The sequence below is a fragment of the Gordionus sp. m RMFG-2023 genome, chromosome 3 (assembly GCF_954871325.1).
Source record: "Gordionus sp. m RMFG-2023 chromosome 3, tfGorSpeb1-WG-v2, whole genome shotgun sequence".
Taxonomy (NCBI): Eukaryota; Metazoa; Nematomorpha; class Gordioida; order Chordodea; family Parachordodidae; genus Gordionus; species Gordionus sp. m RMFG-2023.
Window position 1 is genome coordinate 37,925,154 of NC_088777.1, and position 27,234 is coordinate 37,952,387.

A 27,234-nucleotide genomic window follows, 5' to 3' on the forward strand; every position below is an offset into this window, starting at 1 on the left:
AAAAATACTTTGAAAAGAATTGACTTATATTTTATTATAAATTGTGATTTTTAAAGAATTTTTATGTATAATATGAAAATAAAACTTTTAAAAATTACTCTTCCTTAGTTATAATTGATTAGCCTCCATAGCTATAAAAGTAAAAGGTCAAACAGCTTTTGCCGTGGGTTGATAAAAACCATGTAACGGGAAACAATTAAGGGTAATAGTGAGAGTAAATCTACATGTTTTAGAAAGTCTGATGTAGCTAGACACGCAAGAAGCGAAGCCACTTAATCGTCCTTAGGAAAAGAGAGATTAAAAGCTCATGACCGATTAAATAAAGGGTTGATTACAAGATGTTTTGAATAATGTTATTATAAATACCACTTTAGGTCGAATTTTAAAAACGGCCAGATTTAAAATTTATCCAAAAATAATATTATGCAAGCCTATTGGCTTGGCAAATAAGTTCAAATCTTTTTGCCATCTATAAGAAAAATCCCCAGGCTTATATGTTAACATTTTGGCTAAAATATCAATCAATTCATTTTAAAATTTGACCAAAATTAGATATTTTAAACACACTATTTTTGACTAGGTTAAAACTGTTAATTAACATTGTGAAGCAGTAATGAGTACATAGAAAAACATAGTTCAAATAAAAATAAAAACTGATAAGATGGTGACTTACGAATTATTCACTTGCAACGGTAACCCGAGAAGAAAAAAATCCAATTATATAGTTAGATTTGGTTATTTATATTATTTTGCATCACCTAGACCCAGGTGATTTTATATCATCTATCCTATTGATACAAATTTTGAGACAAATATTGATTCATTATTATGTCGATTACAAAAAACGGGATTATCCCAACCACAACGTTAAATATGCAAGAAAATATATCTAATTATGCCCAATTTAATTCATTTCTATTTTCTCCAAATAAGGAAAATGAAAGACCCTTGAACAATAACTTAAATTCATATATTAATACATCTCAAACTGGTATTAATGAAAATTCAAAAGTATAACCTTAAACATTAATAATGGTAAATATTATTTATTTAATAAGCTGTGTCTTTTAGAACCAAATGAACAATTGTTAAATCATTTAAGAAAAGATTTATCTATTCGTTTAGAGAAAGGACTTGGGGAAATTCGTTATTCTTTAGGAATTTCAAGTATCAAATAATTAATATTTACTTATAATATAATCATGAGGATATATCTAATTCAAAGTTCTAATGAGCTAAATTATAAACCTATATATACATTTAATTCAAGATTCTAATGAAAAACCAGGGTTAAATATTCAGCAGTTAGAAAAATCAAGGACTACTCTTAGTAATATTACAAATCATTGTGAATCAGATCTCACATTTTTACGAAGAAGACAATCAGAAGATGGAGCTGTGGAAGATTATTTAATTAGAAAAAGAGTTTTGCCAAATGACTTTTTGGAAGTTAGGTATTGTTTCGATTAAATATTATTTATAAATTTAGAAGGACATACAAATAATATATAAAATCTAATGCTGTTATCAGTAACTAATTACATTGTAGATTACTTTATAAATTATTTATTAATCGTTGTTCTCACTGAAAGATTTTGTTTAATCACTTTTTTTTAAATGTTCAGGAAACACAAAATATTTTAAATAAATCTTAGTTTAATATAAAAATTTGATGAATATGATAAAAAAAATATGGGTTTGACTAAAATACTAACCCAGAAACTATGCTACCCCTATTATTAGGGCTGTGTCGATCCATATATTTTTTTTACCAATCCAATCCGATATTGGTTCAAAACCAATCTGATATTTATATTGATTTTTCAATAACCCCCCTTTCACTTTGAACCAAATGTAATTAAGAAATCAATATTTTTTATGCAAAAAATTGAATTATGAATTTAATTTAATTTTTTTATTTCTACAATAATTAAAAAAAGTTTACGGATATTGTTAGTATTAAAAAAAATTTCATTATTCCTCCCAGTAAAATTCTGCAGATAAAGCATTTTGCAAAATTATCTTTGTCTTTTGTAAAATATTTCCATAATTCATATACCATATTTAAAAAAATTCTTTTATTTAAAGTATAAATAAAATTGGCATTATTATTTAAAAAGATTTAAAATAAATAAAACTTTGGGTGTTTTGATTATTTTGAAAATATTAATGTAAAAAAATAAAAATAAAATTAAAAAAAAGATAAGTAAAATGATTGAATCGGAGCAGTTTTTTACAGGTATCAGCCCAATCCGATATTTTTGAAAAACCCTAATTTAAGCCAATCCAATCCGATATTTAATATCGGCACAGCCCTACCTATTATATAACCACAAATTTAACAATATTAATATAGAATCGTGTTTAGTGTATTGATTGATCTAGAAAAAAATTTTTTAAATTTAAAAAAAAAACTGATAAATTAATGAAATTAAAATATTTTTTTTAAATGACTAAAATACACATCCTTGTTAATTCTGCTCTATTTTTTAAATAAGAAACACAGAATTTTAATTATAACTTTAAAAAGATTCAAAAAATGTTAATATTAGTTTTTAAAATTTTTTTATGACAAAACACACTTTTTTTGACCAAATTATGGATCCCTATGCTACCCCTATTAAAAGGCTCTAGAGATAAATTAATATATGTTTAGTTCTTTGAAAAGATTCAGAAAATGCTAACATTAATTTAAAAAAAATATCAATTTTTTGACTAAACTAAGCATCCCTTCACTACAAATATTAAAAGGGTTCAAATTTTAAAAAAATTACATGTTTAGCTTATCGAGATGTTATAGAAAATGTTATTTTTGATTTAAAAAACTGGTAAATAAAAAACTTTTTGAATGACTAAATACACATCCCCAACAAAGTCCTATACATAGGTTCGATCCATTAAAAACATTTTAATACTTTTAGAAGTGATCAAGATAATCAATACAATATGTTTATATTTAATAAGTTATCTTTTATTCCATTTATTTCAATTTTTGTCCATTTTAAAACTTTTTTGTTTCATTGAATATTAGCAAAGTAAAAATATTGTTTGATCAATTTTATAACTTAGATCCTTTATAACCAATATAATTTTATTAAATATATAAAACTTATACTTTATCAAAAATTGGTTTAATATCAAAACAAGTATAATGTGATTGCTATTAAATACATGGATTAAACCAAGCAGCCCAACTCATTTAGAAAATTTAATTGTAAACTTGAATAATGGGAGTTAATTCAGGCTAATTTACAACTAAATCGTCAAAACATGCGTGGAGTGTTGACTTGACCTAGCAATTAATAGCAATATTCATATTTTGTTTTTATTATTTGAAATATTTAACCAATTATGTTTAAGTAGAAGTTTTGCACATTTATAAAAAAAAGGATTAAAGGTTACATTGCTACATTACATATAGATCATTGCAATGTGTATATTTGAAATAATAATAAAAAATAATATGATTTTTAATATATAAATATAAATGCAATAAAAAAAATGAGTACTACAAATTCAATTACTAAAGTTTTAATTCACAGGAGTCCCAGATGTAATTGAGACATTATATTTAAATAATCATATAGTTATATTTTTTAGACCATTTTGAAAAATTTTAAACTATTTAAATATCACATTGCTGAATCTATTCAGCAATACTAATAAAATCTTGTAACTTAAATTTGTATTTCCCATTAAAAGTACACACATTTTTATTAGATGATGAATAGAATATTATATATTATAAAAGGAATTTTTACTTTATCTAATTTTAAAATATTAAAGGTCATCACTTTATTTAATTTAAATATATCAAAGGTCATTTTTAAGTTTTCATTTTAAATATTGTGCCAATAAAATATTGTTTGTTAAATTATTGATGTTTTTGTTTTTAATACTACTATAAGCTTCAATATTTAGAATTGACCTTTATTTATTAATTAGTTATCTAAAGTGTTCTATAAAATGTAATGTTATATATAAGGTTTGTATGTATAATTAATCATATTGTTCAATCTAAATGCTTAAAATTTTGAACATTTAAAGTTATATTATTACGATATGAAAAATAAATATTATGACTTTTTTGTGGGGAGAGATTTCATTAACATTTATATATGTCATATACAGATAAAACCTTATAAATATCAGACTTTAATAATATTTATTATATTTTTACAATTCAATGGCATTTTATCAATGTACAATTTTACCATAGACATTTTGTCTATCTCCAAGAAAATTGTACAGATTAATGAATGCAAATTAAAAATTTTGAATGCATTATATATATTAATGATAAGGATGGGATGTTAAAACTCAATGAAATTTATTATATAAGATCCTAAAAAATCAAGGTATTGGATTTGAATTTTACCATATTAATCAAAATTTTCCATTGTAATATTATCTAATATTTAAACTTCCCTGGGATTAGAGATAGGCATGGCTCACAACGTGAGTGAATGAATTTTGAATATCTAGGCCTGACGAGCTTCCTAAATTATCACCGGGCGTGATTGAGCCTGTTTATAAATTTCCCACGAATCACCAGGATTTTAATTTTTTCAATTTCGATAATTATAACAATGTGGTATCGAGATTTTGAACCCACTAGGATTTCGGAACCTCTCAATTTTAAATCATTTGCCAAGGTGGATTTTTAAAGTTCTTAAAATTTAAATTTAACCGGACATGTATTTCACTATGTGAAGAGTACCTACTTTAAAAATTTCAACAATTTTCGCCATAAAATTTTGGTTTATTTATTTTTTTAATAATTTATAGAAAAGCTAATATAAATTAAGAGTAGTTGTAAAGTTTACTGCAAAATTGTTTGAAATTCACAGTTGGATTTGCATTTCCGTTCAAATCAGCAGATTTAAAAAATTAAGAATCGTCCTCAGTAAATTGTTTAAGATCGATCCGAATCCCTTTGGATTCCATATCCCAGTCAATGATGTATATAATACCAGATTAACTATTCATTAATTAAAAATGTTCATACATGGCAGTCAGTTGTGATGATGGCGCTGCAGCGGACTTCTATTTATGGACACTTTTAAAAAGGCACTTAAATGAATCGTCAATCTGGTAATATATTACATCATATATTTCCTTTAATTTAATTTTCAGAAAAGTGGTTAATTTTTTTGAAAACTAATGAAATCGCATTTTATATGCAAGAATTTTTTTTACGGTCAAATTATAAAAATTTAAATTAAAATATCTTTTTAAAAATTGCTCTTATCCGAGATAGCTTCAAATATAAATGATTGAAAAAATTAGTGCAATATTTTATGCATGCTGAGCCATTCTTATAAAAAATATAACAATGAGATGGAACCCTGTTTATATCATGTTACAAAGTTTCTTAATACCAATTAAAAACATTGGCGACATTGATTAAGCATGCGTGAAATTTTCTATCTATATTCAAAGAGTGCTTGGATAATCTAACGCAGATTCTCGTCACACAATAAATATAATTTATCGAGATGGAAACAATAATTAATAAAAAAAAATTTCACCTCTCAGAAGGTGATAATAAGAATGAAAATCCTAATAAATAAAGCAATATCTCTTATAAAAGAAATATTTATCATACAGCCAGTAATGTAGGTTTGTTTTTAGATCCAAATATTAAAAATTTTTTAACCGATGCTGAAAAGGCAGATATATTTTCAACAACTTTACAAATGCTAAATTTTTTAAAATTCGATGCTACAATAACATTTAGGAATATTCTTCTGATTCTGATGCAGCCTCTACACCTACCAGTTAAAATTATGAGGAGGTACTAAAAAGATTCATCAGAGCTATAGAACAAATAAATTAATATATTTTGAAATTTTGAAGAGTTCATTTAAAAAAATTAGCGAGTAAAGTTTTATCCGCCTCTTTAAGTTTGGCCTCTAGTGAAAGATTATAGCCAAGGCGTTTATGGAACATCGAACACACTTAAATTTTAAAAATTTGAACATTCTTCTTTTTTTTTAAATAAAAAATTTGATTTATAAATGGTAATTAAATTGTTTGTTTAATAATTTTAAAAAAGCATAAAAATAGTAGCATTTCATTCAGAAAGAAATTAAATATACCGTACCGTGAATTTTTCATTCTTGTTCAAGATGATGTCTGTAGGGTTAAAAATGTTGAGCATCGGGCATGAAAGAGCATGAGTTTTTTCTGTCAACATGAGCAGGCAGGGTGGAATTTGATCCCCCCCCTCTTATTTTTAACTCTTAGGCCTAATTTATAGCAAACGGTTTATGTGCGTTGCCTTATTTAATGCAGTGTTATTCAAAATCAAACCAATTAATAGGTATAAATTTAATATGAGTTTTATTGATAACGCTATAATTTGAAATACATATATTACGGTGCGCTGATAAAAAATACGCCATACGATTATAAATATAATATACGAATTCGTAAAAAGTCATATGATTTTCTTAAATATTATATAAAATAATTATTTCTATTTTAGCTCTTAAATTAGTTTTTAAAACGGAATCAACTATAATTCTATCGAAATCAAAGCTGATTCATTATAGCAATATTTAATAAAATATATCTTCTGCTTTATTACAAATATTTAATAAAAATAATCTTCTGCTTTTTAAAAAATTGTTAATAAAAACTATAATTGAGTTTTGCTATCATTTTTATAATCGTATTGCATTTTTTATTATCGCATACCAACATATCTTTTTCAAATTTTATCATAGCGTTATCATCATAACGCTCCATATTTATAAATTATACCAAATTGGCTTAATTTTGTAAATAACGCACCTCTTGAGCATCACGCTTTTTCTATAAATTCGCCCTTAATGAGAAAGTGCAAATTTTTTCAAAAAAAATCCTTGAATTACCTTTCTATACCGTTTTACATATTAAAAAAAATTTATATTTTGATGTTAATAAGACCAAAGAAATATCTTTATTTCCCTAAAAATTTATATATGATTTTTTTAGTGATGGCTTCTTTAAATTTTCTTAAATGTATACTGGAAAATGATTATTCTTCCCCCTTCCCCATGTTTTCCCGCCGTCGAAGTTAGGTCTAGCTGTACCAACCTATTATTATAATAGACAGATGCAAATACTTATTAAAAATTCATAACGGGATAATGGTTATAGCGGTTTTTTTTATACTTCAATCAAACCTTATAAAACACTTTCTTATAATGCCAAACTTTTTTTTTTTTAAAAATAAATAAATTTATTAAAATTTTATTGACGCCAAATCATCCATATTTATAAAATTTATCAATCCATTCCAAATTGGTAAATAAAAACAAAAATGATTATTCCTAATTTTATTTTTTAAAATGAACGAAAATGAAATTCACGATGTTATTGTTATACAATTTCTTATCAATATATCCTCATCTGACCTAAATTAATATTATTTAAAAAAATTATATTAAATACGTGATGTCTTCATATATCAGAAATATCTGCAGGGGGTTCGTATCGCCTGCTGCTTAGATTTCTTGTTTAAATATGATAAATTTTCTCAGGAATTTTTATCGTGAAACTAAAAGTGGAAATTAGTAAAATTGGCCAGGGGAGTGGGGTGGAAATTTAAGAAAATTAAAGATGAAATAAATCATAAACCTTTTTATTTTATTTGAATAACTTTAGAATATCTCTGTATATATTCGGAGGAAATATTTTTTAGGATAATTGCCTAAATATTTTTATGATAATATAGAGAGGGTTGGCTAAATATATGATTTTATTTTTTTTCATTTTAAAACAAAAGAACAATGTTGCATAATCAGCCAACTTCGCCTAGGCCTAATTTGGCTTAGCCTAAAAATCTTTTAAAACGAATTAGTCAAAAATTATGTACCTGCTAATCGTCCATCAGCGTCACGCAACACTACCTAGCCTTTAATTAATTTTTTTATTTTTTAAGTAACGCTAACTGACTATTAGCTTAGCTCCTTAATCTGACTCTAACTAGGTTTTTCCGATTTTTAGAACTCGGCTATGCCATTTTGGAGTTGGCTAAAATTAGTCGATTACGCAACTCTAAATTAATCTAAAAGATTATCCGGATTATAGGGAAAAAAAATCATTTTATGAACCGACCATTTCCTAAAATCGACTCTCTTTGATCTGTAAGATCTAGCGCCGGGAATACCGTATTTTTATACTTTTAATATTAGTATAGATTTCCAAGCTTCGGGATAAAAGAAATTGCATTCTTTTTCTTGGTATTACAAAATACCAATTAAATAACACGTGGTATAATAAGCTTGTCTTTTGTTTTTTTCTCAATTCGGGGCACATTGTTTATTTTTTGTTTAACCTTGTATAATGTGACCATCATCTTACAAGTTCTTGATTTATTTATTTTTTATATCATACATTCATTTTTGTTCATAAGCTATAAAAAATATTTATTTATAAATAGGATTGCGGTGGTAGGGAACGTAGACGCAGGCAAGAGTACCCTACTTGGGGTCTTGACCCATGGGGATCTCGATAATGGGCGAGGGCATTCGAGGCAAAAATTGTTCAGACATAAACACGAAATCGAATCGGGTTAGTAATTTAAAATAAATTGATTTTTTTTTTAAATTTTGATTTTTTAGATCTTTTTTATTAAACTTTTACTAGATTTAAGATCATCTATCCTTAACGTATGAATCTAACATTCTTTAAGCAGAACTCTTGTTTTTTGTAAAAAAAAGTAGCTTTGTTGCAAGTTTTTCCAAAGTTGAAACCCTAAAAGAAGTTAATAAGGGATTTTAAAATATTTAAATATATTCTTGATTTGTAACATCTTGTTATTCTTTAATTTTTTCCGGCAATCGATGTGTGAAGCACTGCGCGGTTATTTTGATTCGATCCTCGTATCACTACTCATTATTTATTCGTAACTGTTGGAAACACATTTTAGGACAAATTAGCGACGCCATTTTAATTTTTTTCTTCTTCTGATCATTTTTTTTATAATACCAAATAATTTATTATAAAAGTTACACCTTTTAAATATGAATATTTCATTATTTTGAAATCACTCGGTTCGTGGTGATCATTTTTATTATTTTATACCGGGCCAGGTTGTTTAATATTTTATTTTATGAACCTTGGCAGGTTAATTCGTATATTACTTGATCAATTCATTTTATATCATAAATTAAATTTATAAAAGGATGGAAGAGGAATTAAAAAAAGAGAAATACATTACTGGTGATTTACTCACTTAACCTTATTTTTATTTAGGCCGAACCAGTAGCGTGGGTAACGATATTTTGGGTTTCGATAGCAAAGGAAACATAGTCAACCAAATGGAAGCTCACAACGGGCATATCGATTGGAAAAGGATTTGCCAGAATTCCGCTAAGGTTATTAAATTATAAATAGATCAATAATTATTTTTGTTTTTTAAGGCTTGATTTTCTATCCAATATAATTATTCAGCAAAATATATTATGATTGATCAATTTAAAAAAAAATCTCATCTTTTTTACGTTTGAGCTAATACCTGCCCTATGGCAAGTGGAAGAGAGAGGGGGGGGGCAAAACTTTAAAAAAAAATTTATCTTGATAAATGGGCCACTTTTTATTGCAAGAGTTAAATTAAATTAGTCACAACACTATTTTACTAATTGGCGACATCACGTCATTCTTCATACTATGGCTACCGACTTTATGAGATTGGGCTGAGATTTCGTTGCATTATTTTAAGATGATTAATATAATTTATTCGATTTTATTTATATAGAATTTTACCTCCTTAAGTATCATTAAAACTTAATGGAAATCTTTAAATGAGTAAATGAATTTAAAATGGAAACTTTACAGGTTTGTGATACAATTTATGTTGGAAATGGAAATGATACTTTACATGCAAGATAATAATATGCTATTTACTTGAATAAATCATTTTAAAAAAAATTCGCAATTACGAAAATAAACGCAAAATTAGGTGATAACGTTCATCGATTTAGCGGGTCATGAAAAATACCTAAAGACGACCATTTTTGGAATGACAGGCCATTATCCAGATTTCGTTATGCTTATGGTAGATTACGCATTTACATATTTTTAATTAATTAGTAATAAGAAAATGTTTATTCTTTTTGTATGATATATAAATATTCTAAAGTAAAAGAATAATATTTTTTAAATAATTATTGATAGTTTTGATATAATTTACAATTAGACATATGTGAATTAGATATTAATTTTAGTTTTTTTTAAAATAGCTCTATGCCTGACATGTTAATGACAGATTCTAATTGACTTTGACTCACATAATTTCAGATATTATAAATGGAATTTTTTATTCATCTTATTAATTAGATAGGTGCTAATGCCGGGATAGTAGGTATGACTAAAGAACACTTGGGCCTTGCCCTGGCTTTGAATATGCCAGTGTTCGTAGTGCTGACTAAAACGGACATGTGTCCAGCTAATGTTTTGGCCGATAACGTGAAGCTGGTAGCTAAAGTACTTAAATCGGCAGGTTGCCGTAAAATTCCTATCTTTGTTAACTCGAATGAAGATGTTGTCAAAGTTTCGGACTTTGTATCTCAAAGGTAGTTTAAAAACAAATAGCTTGATTTTACCACAATTTTGTGTTTTATTTGGGTATAAAAATTATTGATAATCTAAAAGCTAATTAAATTAAAGGGATATAAAAAAATCTATATTTCGATATACCTTGTTAAAAAAAGAAAGAAAGGATACGAGGACAACATAATATGCAAACATTTTGGGATTAGGGAATGTCCTGACCCGGAATCACATCTAGTAGTCACGCCACTGAGTGAGTTGGAATAGTAAAATGAGAGAAAAATGTTATAGTTAGATTTTAGAAAAAAATTACATTTAATACCACCTGCATATAACTAATTTGAAGCAGGGATCTGAACCCGGACCCTGAACCCTCGTATTTTGGCTGTACCCGGACACTTTTTAAAAGTAGAGGGTCCAAGGGTTCTAGGTGTCATAAAAAATTTTTTAAATAAAAATATTTTTTTAAAAAATAATATAATTTTTTTTAAATTTTATTAACTTTTTTTGTGTATCTTCGCATTTTTTTTTCAATTTTCTTCTTGGACTCCAATTTAATTTAGAGATTGATATTTCATAAATTATTTTCTATTGTAGGTAATAATATTTTATTATGTAAATTTATTAATATGCTATATTATAGAAATATGTTGATTATTTTGTAGTGCAAGTAATATATTTTAATTTAAATGATAATGCATAGTACGTTGGTCCTCAATTTGTATGATGCTAGAACGATTATTAAGTTTGAAACATTTCTGTAATGATTTTATTATAGGAGCATGTAAAGCATTTTGTCAGAAGTTGATTGGTGCCAAATAAAGGACCTTACTAGTGTATTAGTTCCTTTAAGTTAGATTTAAAAAGATTTACAGTCCTTTTTATAAGAAATATTAGAAAACATGAAAATTCGAGAACAACAATATTTGCAAAATAGTGTTGTATACGCTTCTATATATTTAGACCCTCGATATCAAGTTTTATTGAGTATTGTTTAAGGATTTATGGCATACGCAAAACTCCATTATTTACAATATATTGGAGGTTACGACAATATCTACTGCTTGTAGTGATAATAGCAATTATAATAGCAACATTGATGATCTTGAAATTTTACTTTTAGATAGAGAAAAAAAAATCAAATTATCAGATAGAAAGGAGGATCAAAAAATGCCTATTGTATATTTATAGAAAAATTCTCAGAAATTAAGAGAATTAATAAGGATATAATATTTTAAAATTCTGGAAGAAAATTCTTCAATATATCCAGAATTATATATCTTATTTAGAATCTTCATGGTTGTACCTGCGACACAAATACAATAATTTTATAAAGATAACTATCTTTTTTACGTAAGGGTAGAACGTGAATTTTCATTTTGAAATATATATTGTCTAATTACGTTGAAATTTCAAGGATGATATTTTAGAAGATATTATCATTGTGCGATTGAATAAAACATTTAAATATAAATTACATTTATAAATTATGAATATGTATATATTGAAGTATAATAATAAATGAATGAAAAAAAATCTTATTTTGAGTCATTATTCTATGTTCTCTGAACCTGGACCCGGGTCCTTTTTAAATTTTATTCCTCTATCCGGACCTGGACCCTTTTTTTAGTCGAAGGGTTCACATCCCTCGTTTGAAGTTATTTTTTTCCTATATCCTCTCCTTTAAAATTTAATTTAACATACACTACATTTAAAGTTATAGCTCTTATAAAAAATGTATAACAACCACTAACATTGTCGCATTAGAATTTGGATATTCCATCTCCATATTTTGTAAAAAATTTTGTTACATGTCTATCAATTTTAAGGATTATATTATTCTATTTAGGGTTGGGCAAATTTTTTTGAAAAAGTGTATTTAAAATAGAAATACTAAATAACTACAAAATAATTTCAAATGCTATTTAATGACGGAGATATTTAGCGCAAATAATTATTTTGACGAGAATACTTTATTACCAGTCGATTTTTTTAATACCACGCTATCAATTTTTCTTACTTAAATTTCTAAAATATTCGCAGTAATAATTAAACATTATAAATAATATAGTTTTTGTTGCACCATAGCACATCACTTAATTTATGTAATAATTGCCAATATAATTAATATAACCTTTTTACAGAGCATATAATAAATTGCTGGAGAATGAAATCTCTCCATTCATGATTTTGATTTTATTTTTAGTTGCGCAGATAGTACATGTTGGTTTTCACTATATTATTGATTTTTGACGATATCTTGAAAAAATTTCCATCCAATTGTCAAATTACATTTAGTTATTGACGCTGAATCCCTACAAAAAATATCTTATAAAAATTTGAAATTTTTTTTCTTCAATTACTATCTTTTTTTAAATAAAATATCAAAAATTTAAAAATTCAAGTAATAATTTAAACTAACGCTTGGATAAATTATTGAGAATTTTCGACTGGATAAAATTTCAAGAGGGTAAAATAAATGATAACGAAAATTAAACATAATTTCTTTTTTCATATAAAACAGAAATTCTATATAAAAAAAGGGAAAGCCTATTTTATCCATTCTATATTATTTTTGGAAATACCTTTGCTTTAAAAAAAATATAAATTAAATAGGAATTAACACGATTTAAAAAAGAGAAATTAAATTATTATTACATAAAAAATAGAATTAAAGGAAAGAAAGAAGGTAAGAAATAAAAAAATATTTATAAAACTACAGTTCTGCAATGGGCTGGTATTATCTGTCCATCTAACAAATTTTACGAAGAGTATCGGAATTTATCAATGAAATTTTTTAAAATATTTGTAGACTTCAAATAATAAAAATCCTTTATATATTTTTTTGTATTTCTCTAAACTTTCACAGCACAAATATGTGAATACAGTCTAAGATTATTTATTTGGCATTTTTTTTTAATAAGGCAAGTTTTTATATAAACATATTTCGCTAGAACATGCCCGATATTCCAGGTCTCGAATGTGACAGGCCAAAATATAGACTTACTCAAAAGCTTCCTCAACCTATTGACCCCCTCTATCCCTTCAGTTTCTTGCTCCAGACGAGAGCATTTTGACATAGAAAAACCGGCTGAACTTCTCATTGACGATTACTATCAAGTCCCTGTAAGTATTTGAGTATCTATCTAATTTCCATATTTAAATACGAAACATTTTTTTAAAGTTGAGGCTATCTTTTAGCATCGAGAGGGATCATAACAGAAAGGTAAATGACATAAAATTATTTTAATCCTAATATTTTTATTCGGTTTTTAATTTAGCAGTTTTAACTCTTTCTTTTCTGATTCCTTGGTTATTTAATGTACCATATAATATATTATATTTTTTTAAAGATTTTTAATGTGAACTTTCTTTATGAGAATTAACTTTTATACAACATATTTATTCTATTTTAAGGGTGTAGGGACGGTTGTGTCTGGAACTTGCATAAACGGGATCATGAAAGTTGGGGATACCTTTCTTCTAGGCCCGGACAGAAGCGGTAATTTTAACCCCGTCAATATTAGGTCCATCCATAGGAAAAGGATGCCCGTTGAGAAGGTCAGCGCTGGCCAGTCTGCCTCCATGGCTCTTAAAAAGGTATTAGATATCTAATATTTCTCTTTTAAAAATTTTTTTCTTCTTCCATTTTTTTTTATTTAAAATTTTTATGTTCCGTTGAGTAAGTTTTCTCCTCTGATTAAATGAATTCTTCCTCTGAATTTTCTTTGTTTAAGTTGAAATAAATTAGTTTTACCAAAAGTTTATATAAAATCCTATTCTATTCTTTTTATTTTTTCTTATCTTTCATCCATAATTCCCTTATTTAAAAAAAATTGAAACTCATCGAAGCCCTTTTTTTTATCAATTATTTATAAATTTTAGGTTCGCAAAAACGACGTTAGGAAAGGTATGGTGCTAGTTTCCCCGGCCATTCAACCAAAATCTTATTGGGAATTTAACGCAAATGTTCTTATACTGCATCATCCGACCACAATAAAACCAAAATATCAGGCCATGAGTAAAAAAATTAAATTACTATTATATAATATGCCTCTCTTGATTGGGGGTTATTTAGTTCAATTATCCATATTTCCGCTGAATGATAAAATTGAATTATTACTCGAACAACTCCAATATTTACTAATATAATTATGGTTAACTTTCATAAATAAGTATAAATCGATCAACAAAATAACCATTTAGATTTTTATATACTAATATCAAGATATTTTACAAAGATAGGATAAGGATTTTTTTTAAACTTATCTAAATATTAATAAAAATGGTTTTAAAAAAAATGTGATTTAATGGTAAAATTATGAAAAATAAAATGATACGAAATTTGGAAAATTTTTTTTACTTTCTAGATTTCTAAAACATATTTTACTAAAACATTTTCATCCAACTATATCAATGAAATTTAAATTGTCGAAAATTTTGAATTAATATTTTACAATTTTATAACATTTTTAAATTTAATTCTATACGTAGTTAGTTTTTCTCTTAGAATTTCATATTTATTTCGTTACCAAACATTATTCTTTCATTTTTTTCAGGAAAATTTAAGTTTTATATTCAAAAAATATATTTTTTTAAAAAAATAATAAATTAGCTCTATTTCTATTTGTTATGTATGGTGATAATTTATTTTTTTGTATAAACCATTCTTTCATGCGCAACACCCATATAAACTTTTAGACTATGTCTTTAGTTCTTTGTCTACAGCGCTTTCCTTTTATTTTTTATATAACTATTGATATTTCCCAATACATTTTTTAAAAGTACATTGTGGTAGCGTTAGACAAACCGCGACGCTCCTTGAAATGTCCCTGGAATGTCTAAGAACCGGTGATAGGGCGTTGGTTAGGTTTAGGTTCACTAAACAGCCAGAATTTTTGAGGTGCGGTCAAAAGATAGTCTTTAGGGAGGGAAGAACCAAGGCTATAGGATCTATTTCCGAACTGTTGTAGATGGTTCCGCATTGATATGATTTAATGGAGTCTCTAATCGCAATTTAGAAATAGTAAGGATATTAATAAATTTTACTTTTACATGCAATTTTGCACTAATTATATTTTCTTTATGTTTATAATTAATTTATCGTAAAAACAACTTTAAAAAATTTTGAGCACCAAAAAAAGTTAAGGTTTGAAAAAGCTTTTGCAAGGAAGGGAAGGTTTTTGGTTAATTCTTGCAATAAAAATTTTATATTTTTCTTCTGGCTCTAATTGCCATATAAAATAAAATAAAAATCTAATTTTTATTTTATTATTTTCGATTATATTTTTAAGTTATCTGTTGATACTTAACTATAATATGCTGCTATGGGTAAGAATAGAAGCATAGTAATATTCATAATTGAGCAATTCCATGCCAAATCGCCAAAAAAAACATTTTTAGCCGCCCCTTTCAATTCTAAAATTTGTATGAATAGTATGTAAATTAAATGTTATAAATTTATGGAAAAGGTTTTTAACTGTATTAAAATATAGCCCAATATTTTTAAGACAATATTTGCTTTAATTTTTGTAAACTTCGTTTGCCCCGTAAATTTGAAGGAAACAGGACAGTTAATATAGAATATAAATTTTTTACATAAATTGAAAGTCCTACATTTTAAAAATAAATTTGGTTAACATAAATGTATGTTTTTTTCCCCTAATCATCAATCTTTTATTTAATCATATATGCCAAATTAAATTCAATTTATTTAGTCTTTAATTAATAAAAATATTTGTAATTTGAAAAAAGTAAAAATGACGTTTTTTGCACCTTTAACTCCTAATATACGATACTATAAAAGTCAGCATGTTCAAATATCGTTTCTAACCTAATTATAACATTTATAATATTTATATAAATTTTTTATCTGAAATAATAGAAATTTAGAGGCGTGTGATTTGGTATGAAATGGCACAATTTTTATTTTAAAAAAAATTTAAATAAGTAAAATTTTAATGTTAAATTTGTGAATAAAATCAATCATTAGCAGTAGCACAGTACTTACTTTTTAAGAATAGTTTTAGCTGAGAAAATAAAAAATTATTATTTAATAAATATAAAAATACATATTTAGGAAATTTAATAAAATATGGTAAAATTATTGTGCAGTAATTTTTTAAATAAATATAGGTATTGACAAAAAGATGATTATGTCTAGGACAATGACATTATATTACATGCCTAGACTCATCATTTATTTAAAATACATTTTGAAGCATCGTTAAATGCAAATTAGTTAGTATAGCACGCCATTTATAGGAATTTTATAAATAATAAAAAATTACAAAAATTTATTTAAAGAAAAACAAAATTGTACCAGCTGATTTATATTGACACATATTTAAATGGCTGAACTGTCAGTCTAGGCAGTATTATATTGGTGTAGGGTGGATGACAATAAATTAAAATATTTTTGTTAAGAAAATATTGAAATTTTTATTTATTTATTTTTCATATTTATCACAAAAGTCGGAAATATACGGGAAAAAAACAAGCATATAAGTTGAAATATAATATTTATTTTGTTCTTTAGTTATTTAATAGGATTTTATTTATGTAAATTTAATTTAAATCAAAGAAATATTATTATATAAAATATTAATATATATCACCGAAATTGTAATAGAAAAATTGATCTACTGCGGAATAATTGTCGATCTTTGTTTTTAGAAAATAAATAATTATTATTTAAAATTTGTATTTTTTATATGCACTACAGAAAGATTTTTAAGCTCAACCCCGGATTTTTAGAATTTCGTTATTTTGATTAATTTAGCCTCTATTTCGGTAAATTTGAAATACGAGCAGTAAATGTATTAAAATCTCATTGCTTGATTTTCCGACTTTTAAAATGATTTAATTTCGAATTGGGTTTATTATTATTTCACTTATTAGTTGAAGCCTGTAGGCTTCTTCCACGGTTATCGCGGAAGCAATGTGAATTGAGCGGGATAAGGCAAAATAATAAAAGTAATTAGCATGGAAGAATTGTTATTTAGGAGAAGAGGGGTAAGAATATAAATTTTTATAGAGTGACCGTTTTTTTTATTTTGTATTTCTTTTGGAAATTTTTATTATAAATATTGCGTATCTTTTTTAAAATCAATATATAGAAACTTTATATTATAAAGATAAAAAAAATTATCAGGGTGTGTTAAATAAACATTTATTTATTTCTGTATCACTTCACGAAATTTTATTACCTTCTCCAAAGGAGTTAAAGCGTGCATTGCAAATTTTCACTAATGTATTGTGTATAATTTTTTTAAATCAATATATAGAAATTTTATATTATAAAGAAAAAACAATTGCAGGATAAAAGAAAATAGTTACCAGGTTGCTAATTAAAAATCCATTTATTCCAGTATCACTTGCCATCATTTGATTACCTCCCTATATTATGAAATTAATATATAGATCCCATGCATGTTATCTAGGGGCCACCTCTATGTAGTTATCAAAAGAAGGAAGGAGTAGATATAGTTATTTTATTAGTTACCTTTCTAGCAAAATAGTAAATATTTGTTGGTGTAAGATTTCATATAGTAATGTACCTGCTGATCCAATTTTTTTTATAAAACTTGATTCCCCCCCCCCCCAAACGCTTTCTTTCATGTTTAAATAATTTTATTTTGTTCTCTAAATTATGTATGTCGATCTCAAAATATCGTGTCCTAGATCGAAGGAAAATGTTGTATATTGATGACACCTATTCTTGGTCTCAATAATCGAGGATTATTTTTATTTTGTAGCGTTAGTTAGTTGTCGATTATCATTATTTATTGGTATTCAGTTATTATTATTATTGGTTTACGTTATTTGTTTATTATTCTTTATTTCGTAATCATTATTTTGTTATTATTATTATCTGTCTCATTATTTGTTCATGTTTATGCTGTTTATCATCATTATTGCTCCATATTATGATTATTATTTATTAATTATATTATTATTATTATCGGTTCAATTGTTTACTTATTATTATTTATTAATTTTATTATTATTATTGTTATTCCGGGATGAAGTAAATTTTGTTCGACTTACGTTTTAATTAATTTGATTTAAATTCCGAAATCAAATTTTGGGAGTGTAAATTTATATCCTAAATAAAAATCTAATCTATTGAAGAAAAAAAAGAAGTTTTCGACGATTGTTTAATTTAATACTTATCTTATTTCACTGAACATAAATGTAAAAAAATGGCACGGCTTGGATGAGACTGGGCTTAAAATATCAATTTCTCAGATATCTAATTTTAGACATTATTATTTATTAGTTTTTATAATATATTTGGGCATGGTCTTGGTTTTAGTATTATTTGGGCCTGGTCTTGGTTTTAGTATTATTTGATTTTAAAACTTTATAAATTGATACTTGGAGTGAAACTTATAATCGTAGATTATGAACATGCTTTTTTATTATTAAAATTTTAAGAACCTTGAAAACTTAAAATAAAACTAAGAGAGAAACTGGGTTTTCGTTATGCTTTGTGTTTCTTGAAACGTATAACAAGTCTTTTTTTGCATGTTCTCTTTCCTTTAATTTAACCTATTTAAAAAATATATTCTTTCCATGACACGGCCAATAAATTGCAACAAAATTGAATCTAAAATTAAATCAACCAAATTGATTTTTTTTTAAATTAACCAAAATTTTACGTTTATTTTACAATAGTCAAAAATTTCGGTAAACTTTTAACGAGAAAATTTATAAATTCATATACAGCAGTTTATTGAGCTGGAAATATTACTGTACTGTTTGGTATGATTCATTAAATTAAATTTTTTATAGTAATGTTAAATATATTAAAAACTGGACTATAGATTAATTATGCTTGATTTTTGTTCAAATGCTTTCATGGGGGATTTAAATATTTAGTGTTGGTTAATATTTATTCTATATATGGGGATATGGAAGTGGATTTAAAAAAAACAATTTTAATTATCATGGCGGTTGATGATATATTTTAATGGTTTATTCAGCAGTGTTTGATAAAGTGTTTATATAAACAAGGGTAGTATTGCTTCCTATGCCATTTTTCTTTAAAATAATCTTAAATAAAATAAATTATTTTTATACTCATATGACTGTCATCGCCTTGTATAATTAATAAATAATTATAATATTCTTGATTGGTGAAAAAAGAAAAATATTATTAAAATTAAAATTAATTATTTTTTAATAGATATTTTTCTCTTCTATAAATTTTTGTGATTCATTCTTTTGTTTTAATGTTAAAAATTTTATACATATGGGTTTTAAATAAAATATATAAAAAATTGTCAAGTCAAATTAATTTGAAAAAGATATATTCGTAATTGAGAGCAATAAATTTTAAGAAATTAAGTGAATTCTATTAAAGAGTAAGTTGAGATCTGTTAAAATTACTAAATTAATTTCTACCATGTTAAAAAGATAATATTATTTTTTACTACCTTATAAAAAAAATGATACATCCGGAAAGCTAATTTTTTCTAATAATAAAGCAAAAGAAAGTATCTCGTCAATAATAAATATATTTGGTGTAATTGTTTTATTACCTCAAAAAATAATATTGGGGAATCGAAAATAGAAAACCATACGAATATGTTGATAATTAAAAATAAGTTTAGGTGAGGTAAATGAGCTATTTTTTAAAAAAAGAGAAAAATATTTTGAAGGCAATTTAAAGAAACATTTTTTTGTGAAATCTCCACTCATTTTTTAAAAAGCAATAATTAATTTAAAAGGAACTGTTAATATTTAAAATAATCTATAGCTCAAAAATGATATGAAGAAATCAATCTTAGAAGAAAGAAGGCCAAGGCCAATTATATAATATTTGAAAATAAAAATATAATTTTCTTCTGACTTTCACAACAACAACCGAAAAAGCAGATCACGGATTTTCATCTTTAAAAAATTAATTATATTATTCCCATTATTTTGTATTTTATATGGTTTAAAAATAATTAATTGCTTACATAGTATAAAATGCTTTTCCACGGTTGTTGAGTAAATGTAAAAGTTTGTTCTGGAAGAGAGTTAACTTTCTTCAGTGCCTTTATAACCGGGAAGGGGGGATGACCTGAGCCATTTGCCTTCATAATATCTAAGAAGGATGGGAGTAAAAAATGTGTTTGAAGTAGATGGTAAATTAGCGTTTACTTCCATTTTTTCCTCGTGAAAACGATGACATTGGTCTTGTTAAATAATCTGATTTTGTTTGTTATACCTTTCGGTGAAATAATTTTTATTTTATATTAGCGTTTTTATATCATATTAACATTATATTTTTTTGATATCAATTTGTATTTTAGATAATTGGTTATTTACTGTTAAAAAAAGATATTTGTTTTTGGTTAAGAGAGATAATAAAATGTAATTTACAATAATATATAATAGAGAATTCTATCTAAATACTTCAGGTCTAATCTTAAATAATCGGAATATAGTTATCTACGCTATTTTTATTTACTACTTATCCGATTTTCATCTATTTTATTTATTTTTTGAAATTCATTAATCCCTATAACCTCCTTCTAAAATTATAACCCCCTTCCCCACCCTCCTCCGTTATCTCTAATTAGGAAACCAAAATGATAACTACTTCCTATTCCCCTCCAAAATTTATTAAAATAATAAGAGCACTAATCTTAATAGCAATCTTGCGTCATATCCCCCCCCCCCTCTCAGTCTCATATCTTCTACTGCTTTCTATCATCACTTGAAACTGAGAAATATGATCTAATATCTTCACCATCTCAGTCAAAACTAAAGATCTAAAGGAGAGATAATACCTCATATAAAATGCAATAAAACAAATTTAATATAATAATTTCATATGAAAATATCAAATTTACAACTGTCTAAATCATATAATAATGACAATTAAAAACATATGTTGGGCCGCTTTTTATAATAAATGCTTTTTTATTTAATATATCATATTTTGATACATTTCAAAAAATTTTTATTACTATTTTTAAATATACGCTTATTTATCATAAAATATCCTAAGTAAACATAATTAAAATATGTACTAACTTGTATATCAATATTAATTTATAAATGAGATAAAATAGACAAACGAATTATAATCTGACATGCTGACTTTTATTTTCTATGAGGGCAAATTTTTATTCTAAAATTTGATGTTTTAAATATTGATCAATAATATCTATTTATAATATATAAGTGAGGGCAATAGTCTATCTACTTTCATGAAGTCATTGCAGAAAAAATACAAAATAAAATATTTGTAAAAATGCTAATAAGGAAAAATGGAATATCCTCCATTTAAGATTATTAGGTTTTTTGTGTATTTTGATAGAATCTTTGACTATTATTAAAATTTTATTAGATGTTTATAATGATACAGTTTTCAGCTAAACTAATTAGAGATGGTTATAAAAATTTTAGTATAAGAATGTTCAGCAATTCTCTTTTTATTCTTCCAGTTTGTACAATATAGCATTTACTACAAGAATCGCATGGTAAATACTAGGTCATTGAGGTAATTATTTTTATTAAGATAGGTATTAGGGTAGTATTGTTTTTATTTTATTGAAGGTTGAAATATTGTTCTATGTTGTGATTGGCAATACAATCTTTTGTCCCTTTAATATATGGTAAAGCAATGGTAGCTATAAAAATTATTATATACTGATAGGTGTATACGTCAGTACATCAAAAATTATTTAATTTTAAGTTTTATACATCCAAATAAATTTGGTTTTTAAATAGAAGTTTATCTATAATCCCCTAAAAATTAATTATTAGGAAAACTGATTTAGATATCAAATAAAGATTCAAAAAATTACCTATATTGTTTAGAATAGGAATATTTACCATATTTTTAAATATGTATAATAAATATAATATAAGATTGGTTTTATCTGACATATATAAAAAGAAGAAAAAACTAATTTAAAGTTGTATTCTACTCAAAATTTCACAGGTTACAAAAATTATAAGGGATGTATATTATTTATTTCTTTTTTTAATAAATCATTTTTAAAGGATCCCAATCAGGATGGGTATATGCCCATTTTGCAGGAAAATATGGTTACCAGAAGAAATATATATATGAAAAATTATTGTAATAGATAAAATATAAATTCAATGTTATCAGGATTTTTTCTTAAGTTAACTTTTAAGTGGCTTCCCCACTCCCCCCAACAAAATTTAATTGAGGGGTTATATTTATTTTTGCAGGTTTATGCTTGGATACATTCCTTGAGAAAATAATAAACTTTTTTTTTCTTAAAATTTTAATTATATTCTATATTTTTTAAAATAATATTAACTTGCACATTTTTTTTATGTTTTATAATAGAGATTATGGCCAGCGGTTTTTATTTATTGCTGGTACCATAGGTCAATACCAAATTATTCTACTCTCTGAAGGTTATTTGAATAATATTTTGATTCAATTTTGCACTAAAAAAATTATATTTTCTTACAGCATATATTAGATTTTATTAGTGCTGAATGCGTTCAATGTTCATTTACAAAAAAAAGGATGCAATTATGTTCCTTCAAAACTTTATGAATAAATTTTTTTTAAAAAATCCCTTTAATATTTAATTTAATATAAATAAAAGCCGTATATTTTTTAACACAATATATTGGCCATGTTTAAAATTAATATTTTACAGTGAATAAAAAAAAATATTTCTAAAAACAGCTGATTAAACCCCCTTTTTTAAAAAAATTTGGATTAATATTATATTAATATTTTTTATTTTCAAATGAATAAAAATTAAAAAATTTTCTAAAATTGAACGAACGTAAAAAAACGAACGCATTCGTCAAAAAAGGAACGCATTCACGTTCAAAGTTCGTCAAAAATAAAAGAAAACCGTTCATTATTTTTTTTCAAAAAAACTAACCTCTTTTGCTTTTCCATATTTGTTATTTATTTTTAAAATTAAACCTACCAATATATAATTCTTCTAATAATCACAGTCTTAAACATCCGACATGAAAACATAGACATACTTTAAATATGATAAATAACTATCATTTTGACACAACACCACCCATTCTTTCACATACAAATTCTTTGAAGTTGATAAACAATAATAATCGTATGAAATATTCTCTCTTGCTTAAATCCATTTTTACTCCGAAATCTTGTAACAATAATTTCAAACTTCAAATCAAATATTTTTCCAAAAATTCTCATCTTAGCGAAGAGGAGTTATCACAAAAGATAGATCACTATTCTCTGTTGGGATTATCATTCAATTCCGACAACAAAGCCATCAAAAGTGCCTATTACGCTAAATGCAAGATTTATCACCCAGATTCTAAAGTTGATCAAAATGCGCGGATAAATAGTCAAACAAGAGCTGACAATTTCAGAAAAATAGCGGAAGCCTATGAATGCTTGATAGACCCCGTCAAGAGACAAGAATATGATAAGATTCTTTTTGCAAAAAAGTCAAGAATGTACGAAAATGGGAGTGACTTCGATAAGGCTAGGAAAGGCTTCGAAAAAAATAGGTCTTCATATAGGAATGTTTCGAACAGATACGGTTCATCGTTTTACGACAGGTTTTATATAAGTTGTTTAACTTTTTTATTTATTTTATACATTAGGGTTTAACGGTTGTCAGAAATAAAATAAAGTGTTGCATCCATTCAAAGTTTTTGGAAATATAAACTACACATTTCTGATTTTTAAACCAATATAAACGGTCATTTTATTTAAGAATGTCGCGGTATAAATGATATAGTTAGTTCTTCAAAGTTTTACTCATATTTTTCGGGTGTCTTCACCATAGATTAAAAATATTAGAGGTAACGCGCCTAGATTTACCCAATGCTCTCAATATTTTTACCCCCTACATCCTAAAAGCGTACCCCCTGAAACATCAAATACTCTACACCATCTGGTCATGTACTCTGCTGCAAAATTTATACAAAATATTGATTTTTTTTTAAAAAATACAAATTATATATTAGAAATGTTTGCATATGCATATTATAGTTCCGATGACCAAAACGAATCCACTTACGATCCGAATTTTTGGAGCGCCCGTTTTGAAGATCAGTTGAAATATCAGGAAGATTTTGATCATGCCAGTAAAAATAGACCAGCTCAACCTTACGAATCTCGTTGGTGGTTGGCTCGGCTAGAAGCTATGAATACTCTTAACCACAAAAGGTCGTTTTAAAACGAGATTATACTGTTTTTTTAGTTAATTATCCATTCATTCTTTGGTTATTAAGTGTTAATTTTGTCAGATTTTAGGGGAATTAGCTTTTTAAATAATTCTCAGTTGAGGATTTATTGTATTTTGAATTTTAATTATTAATATAGGTTTCGGAATATATGTTTTTTCGATGTTTTAAAATAATTACCTTAGGCTAGCAGACTTAAACCAAAGCTTGACCTTAATAAACGGGCAGGTCATATTTTTTTTAAAAAATAGGTGGGCATGGTTGGTAAATATAAAACCCGGGCTCGGCCAGGCTGAATTTTTTTTAAAAATAATCTGGTCCAGACTGAAATTTATTTTTACGTACCCAGATTGGGCTATGCATTTGTTACCTCTGGAGGATTCTAATATTTAACAATAAATAGATACATATTTTTTTAACATTTTAATTGATTTGTCAGTAAATATACTTTTTCTCTATTATTTTAAATAAAATTAGTACATTATTTAAATGTATTTACCAGTAAAGGAAAATATTATAATTAATTATTTATAGTGATTTAAATTTTGAGATTTTAGATATGAATAAATTATAATCAATATAAATTGTCCAATTTTTCAAAATTGATCCAATAATTATTCTTGTTATATAATATATTATAATTAGAGACCTGCAATGGCACCATTATCATGGCCCAAACCGGCCTGGATTAAAAAAAAAATTTATACTGGTTAGGCCCTGATTTTTTATTAATATTTTTTTCTACCCGGCCTGGCTATTTTTATGCCCGGCCTAAATTTTTTAAAAATGTATTACATTTATTTTTAATTTTTATCGCTAATAATGGCGAATCAAAATATACGGAAAATTATTTTAGGCCCGGCACATGTATATTTTGAAAAGTTAAAATACGGCCCGGCCTATATACCGGGCTTGCAAGTAGGGCTTGGAACCAATATTAAAAACCCAATATAAACAAAATATTGTATTGGTATTGGGTTTAAAATATTGGTATTGGTTTAAACAATATTTTCTATTTCTTGTATTGGTATTGCTATTGGTATTGGTTTATATTGGTATATATTGGTTTATATTGGTATTGGTTTAAATTCAAATTACTAATTAAAAGAATAGAAATAGTGATTATGAAACTCTTAATTTCTAGTTTTAAATAAACATGGAAAAAAAAATCATGAAGCATTACCATAAAAACAAGGCTAAGAACCAACTTCCAAAATTTTACTAAATCCAAATTCTTTTTTTAAACTAATATATTTTTGAAATCAACAAACCAATCAAATAATAAACGTATATTTTGAAACTTTTTATTTAGCACAAAGAATATAGCAAAATGAATACACTAAAAATGTAACATAATTGTCTATTTATATAAAATATAGTGCAAAAGATTGTAATATAAAGAAAAAAATTTATGTATTTAAGAAGAATCCTTCATGCGCATCCAACTTTTTAAGCACATGCAAGCTTGGATAGTATGCTCATCTAGTGAACAACGTTGATATGTTATAAGATACCTTTCTTCTGAAAAAGCCCTTTCAGAGCTAGATGAAGAAGCTGGAATTGCAAGATAATCTCTGGCAATTTTTGATAATATTGGATATCTATTTTTATTTAATTTCCACCAGTCTAATGGATTTGTATCATTATAAATTGTGGCTTCATCCACATATTTGCTTATTTCTAAGTTATTATTGTTGTGACTAGGTTTAACCTGATATATTTTGTCAAAAAAGGATAATTTTTTGTTATTTTGTGTTTCATTTGTAGGTTCAGCTGAATTGTAATTATTTGTTTTATAAATATTATATTCATTGGTTAGACATCCAATAAGAGTTTCTATACTATTATGCTTTAATAAGTGACTTGATAGTTTGGGTCAATATTGTTGAAATAATATATAGGTGTTTATTAAAATTATAGTATTTATTAAGTTTTGTCAAGGCAGCTAATGAAGCTGTCTTTAAAATAGCATTAGGATTATTATCATAACTCTCAACGTGCTCAAATACTGGAATATAAAGGAATGATTGTTGAAACTGATGGAGTATTAGCACATGAGGCCATCTCTGTAGCAAAATTAAATGGTTCTAAAAATTCTCGGTATATCTCAATATTATTCCAAGCTAAGGCACTAATATAATATTCTTCATTAGTATTTTGTTGATGATTGGTATATATTGTGAGATAAGGTTTGAGCAATATAGCCCTTTCGAGCATTTGGTACGTTGAATTCCAACGTGTTGGTATATCCAAAATAGGGTGAGGAAATTTTAAATTTGGATTTTTTTCAAGATATGTTTTTTCAAGTTTATTAAATTTAGATATAGAAAGTTTAAAAATTTCTTATTTTTTTTAAAGTTGGATTTAGAGGTTCCAATGCAGCCATGACAGATAAATGGATAATATGGCAAAAACATTTGCACACATTATCAAAATTGTCTTTTAGTTTTAAAATTTTTAAAAATGCTAAATTATTACTAGCATTATCTAATGTAATACAAAAAAAATCAATTTCAA

The 27,234-nt window shown here is 25.5% G+C and overlaps 2 protein-coding genes across 3 annotated transcripts; both read left to right on the forward strand.

Annotated features, from left to right (window-relative positions):
- The first annotated feature begins 1,305 nt into the window (after positions 1-1,305).
- On the forward strand, positions 1,306-23,581 carry LOC135927370 (GTP-binding protein 1-like). 2 transcript variants are annotated; one of them, XM_065463338.1, is made up of 10 exons: positions 1,306-1,449; positions 8,432-8,562; positions 9,247-9,368; positions 9,953-10,048; positions 10,330-10,565; positions 13,497-13,668; positions 13,960-14,142; positions 14,428-14,563; positions 15,328-15,568; positions 23,497-23,581. In XM_065463338.1, exons 1-9 carry the CDS (start codon positions 1,436-1,438, stop codon positions 15,513-15,515), a joined length of 1,278 nt encoding a protein of 425 aa, XP_065319410.1. In that variant the 5' UTR covers positions 1,306-1,435; the 3' UTR covers positions 15,516-15,568; positions 23,497-23,581. The 2 variants fall into 2 exon arrangements, with proteins under 2 accessions (XP_065319410.1, XP_065319409.1); XM_065463337.1 differs by lacking the exon at positions 23,497-23,581 and adding an exon at positions 17,017-17,175.
- On the forward strand, positions 23,537-24,710 carry LOC135926948 (uncharacterized). Its single transcript, XM_065462881.1, has 2 exons — positions 23,537-24,087; positions 24,524-24,710. The coding sequence occupies exons 1-2, from the start codon at positions 23,537-23,539 to the stop codon at positions 24,708-24,710; spliced, it is 738 nt and encodes a 245-aa protein (XP_065318953.1).
- Positions 24,711-27,234: the final 2,524 nt, after the last annotated feature.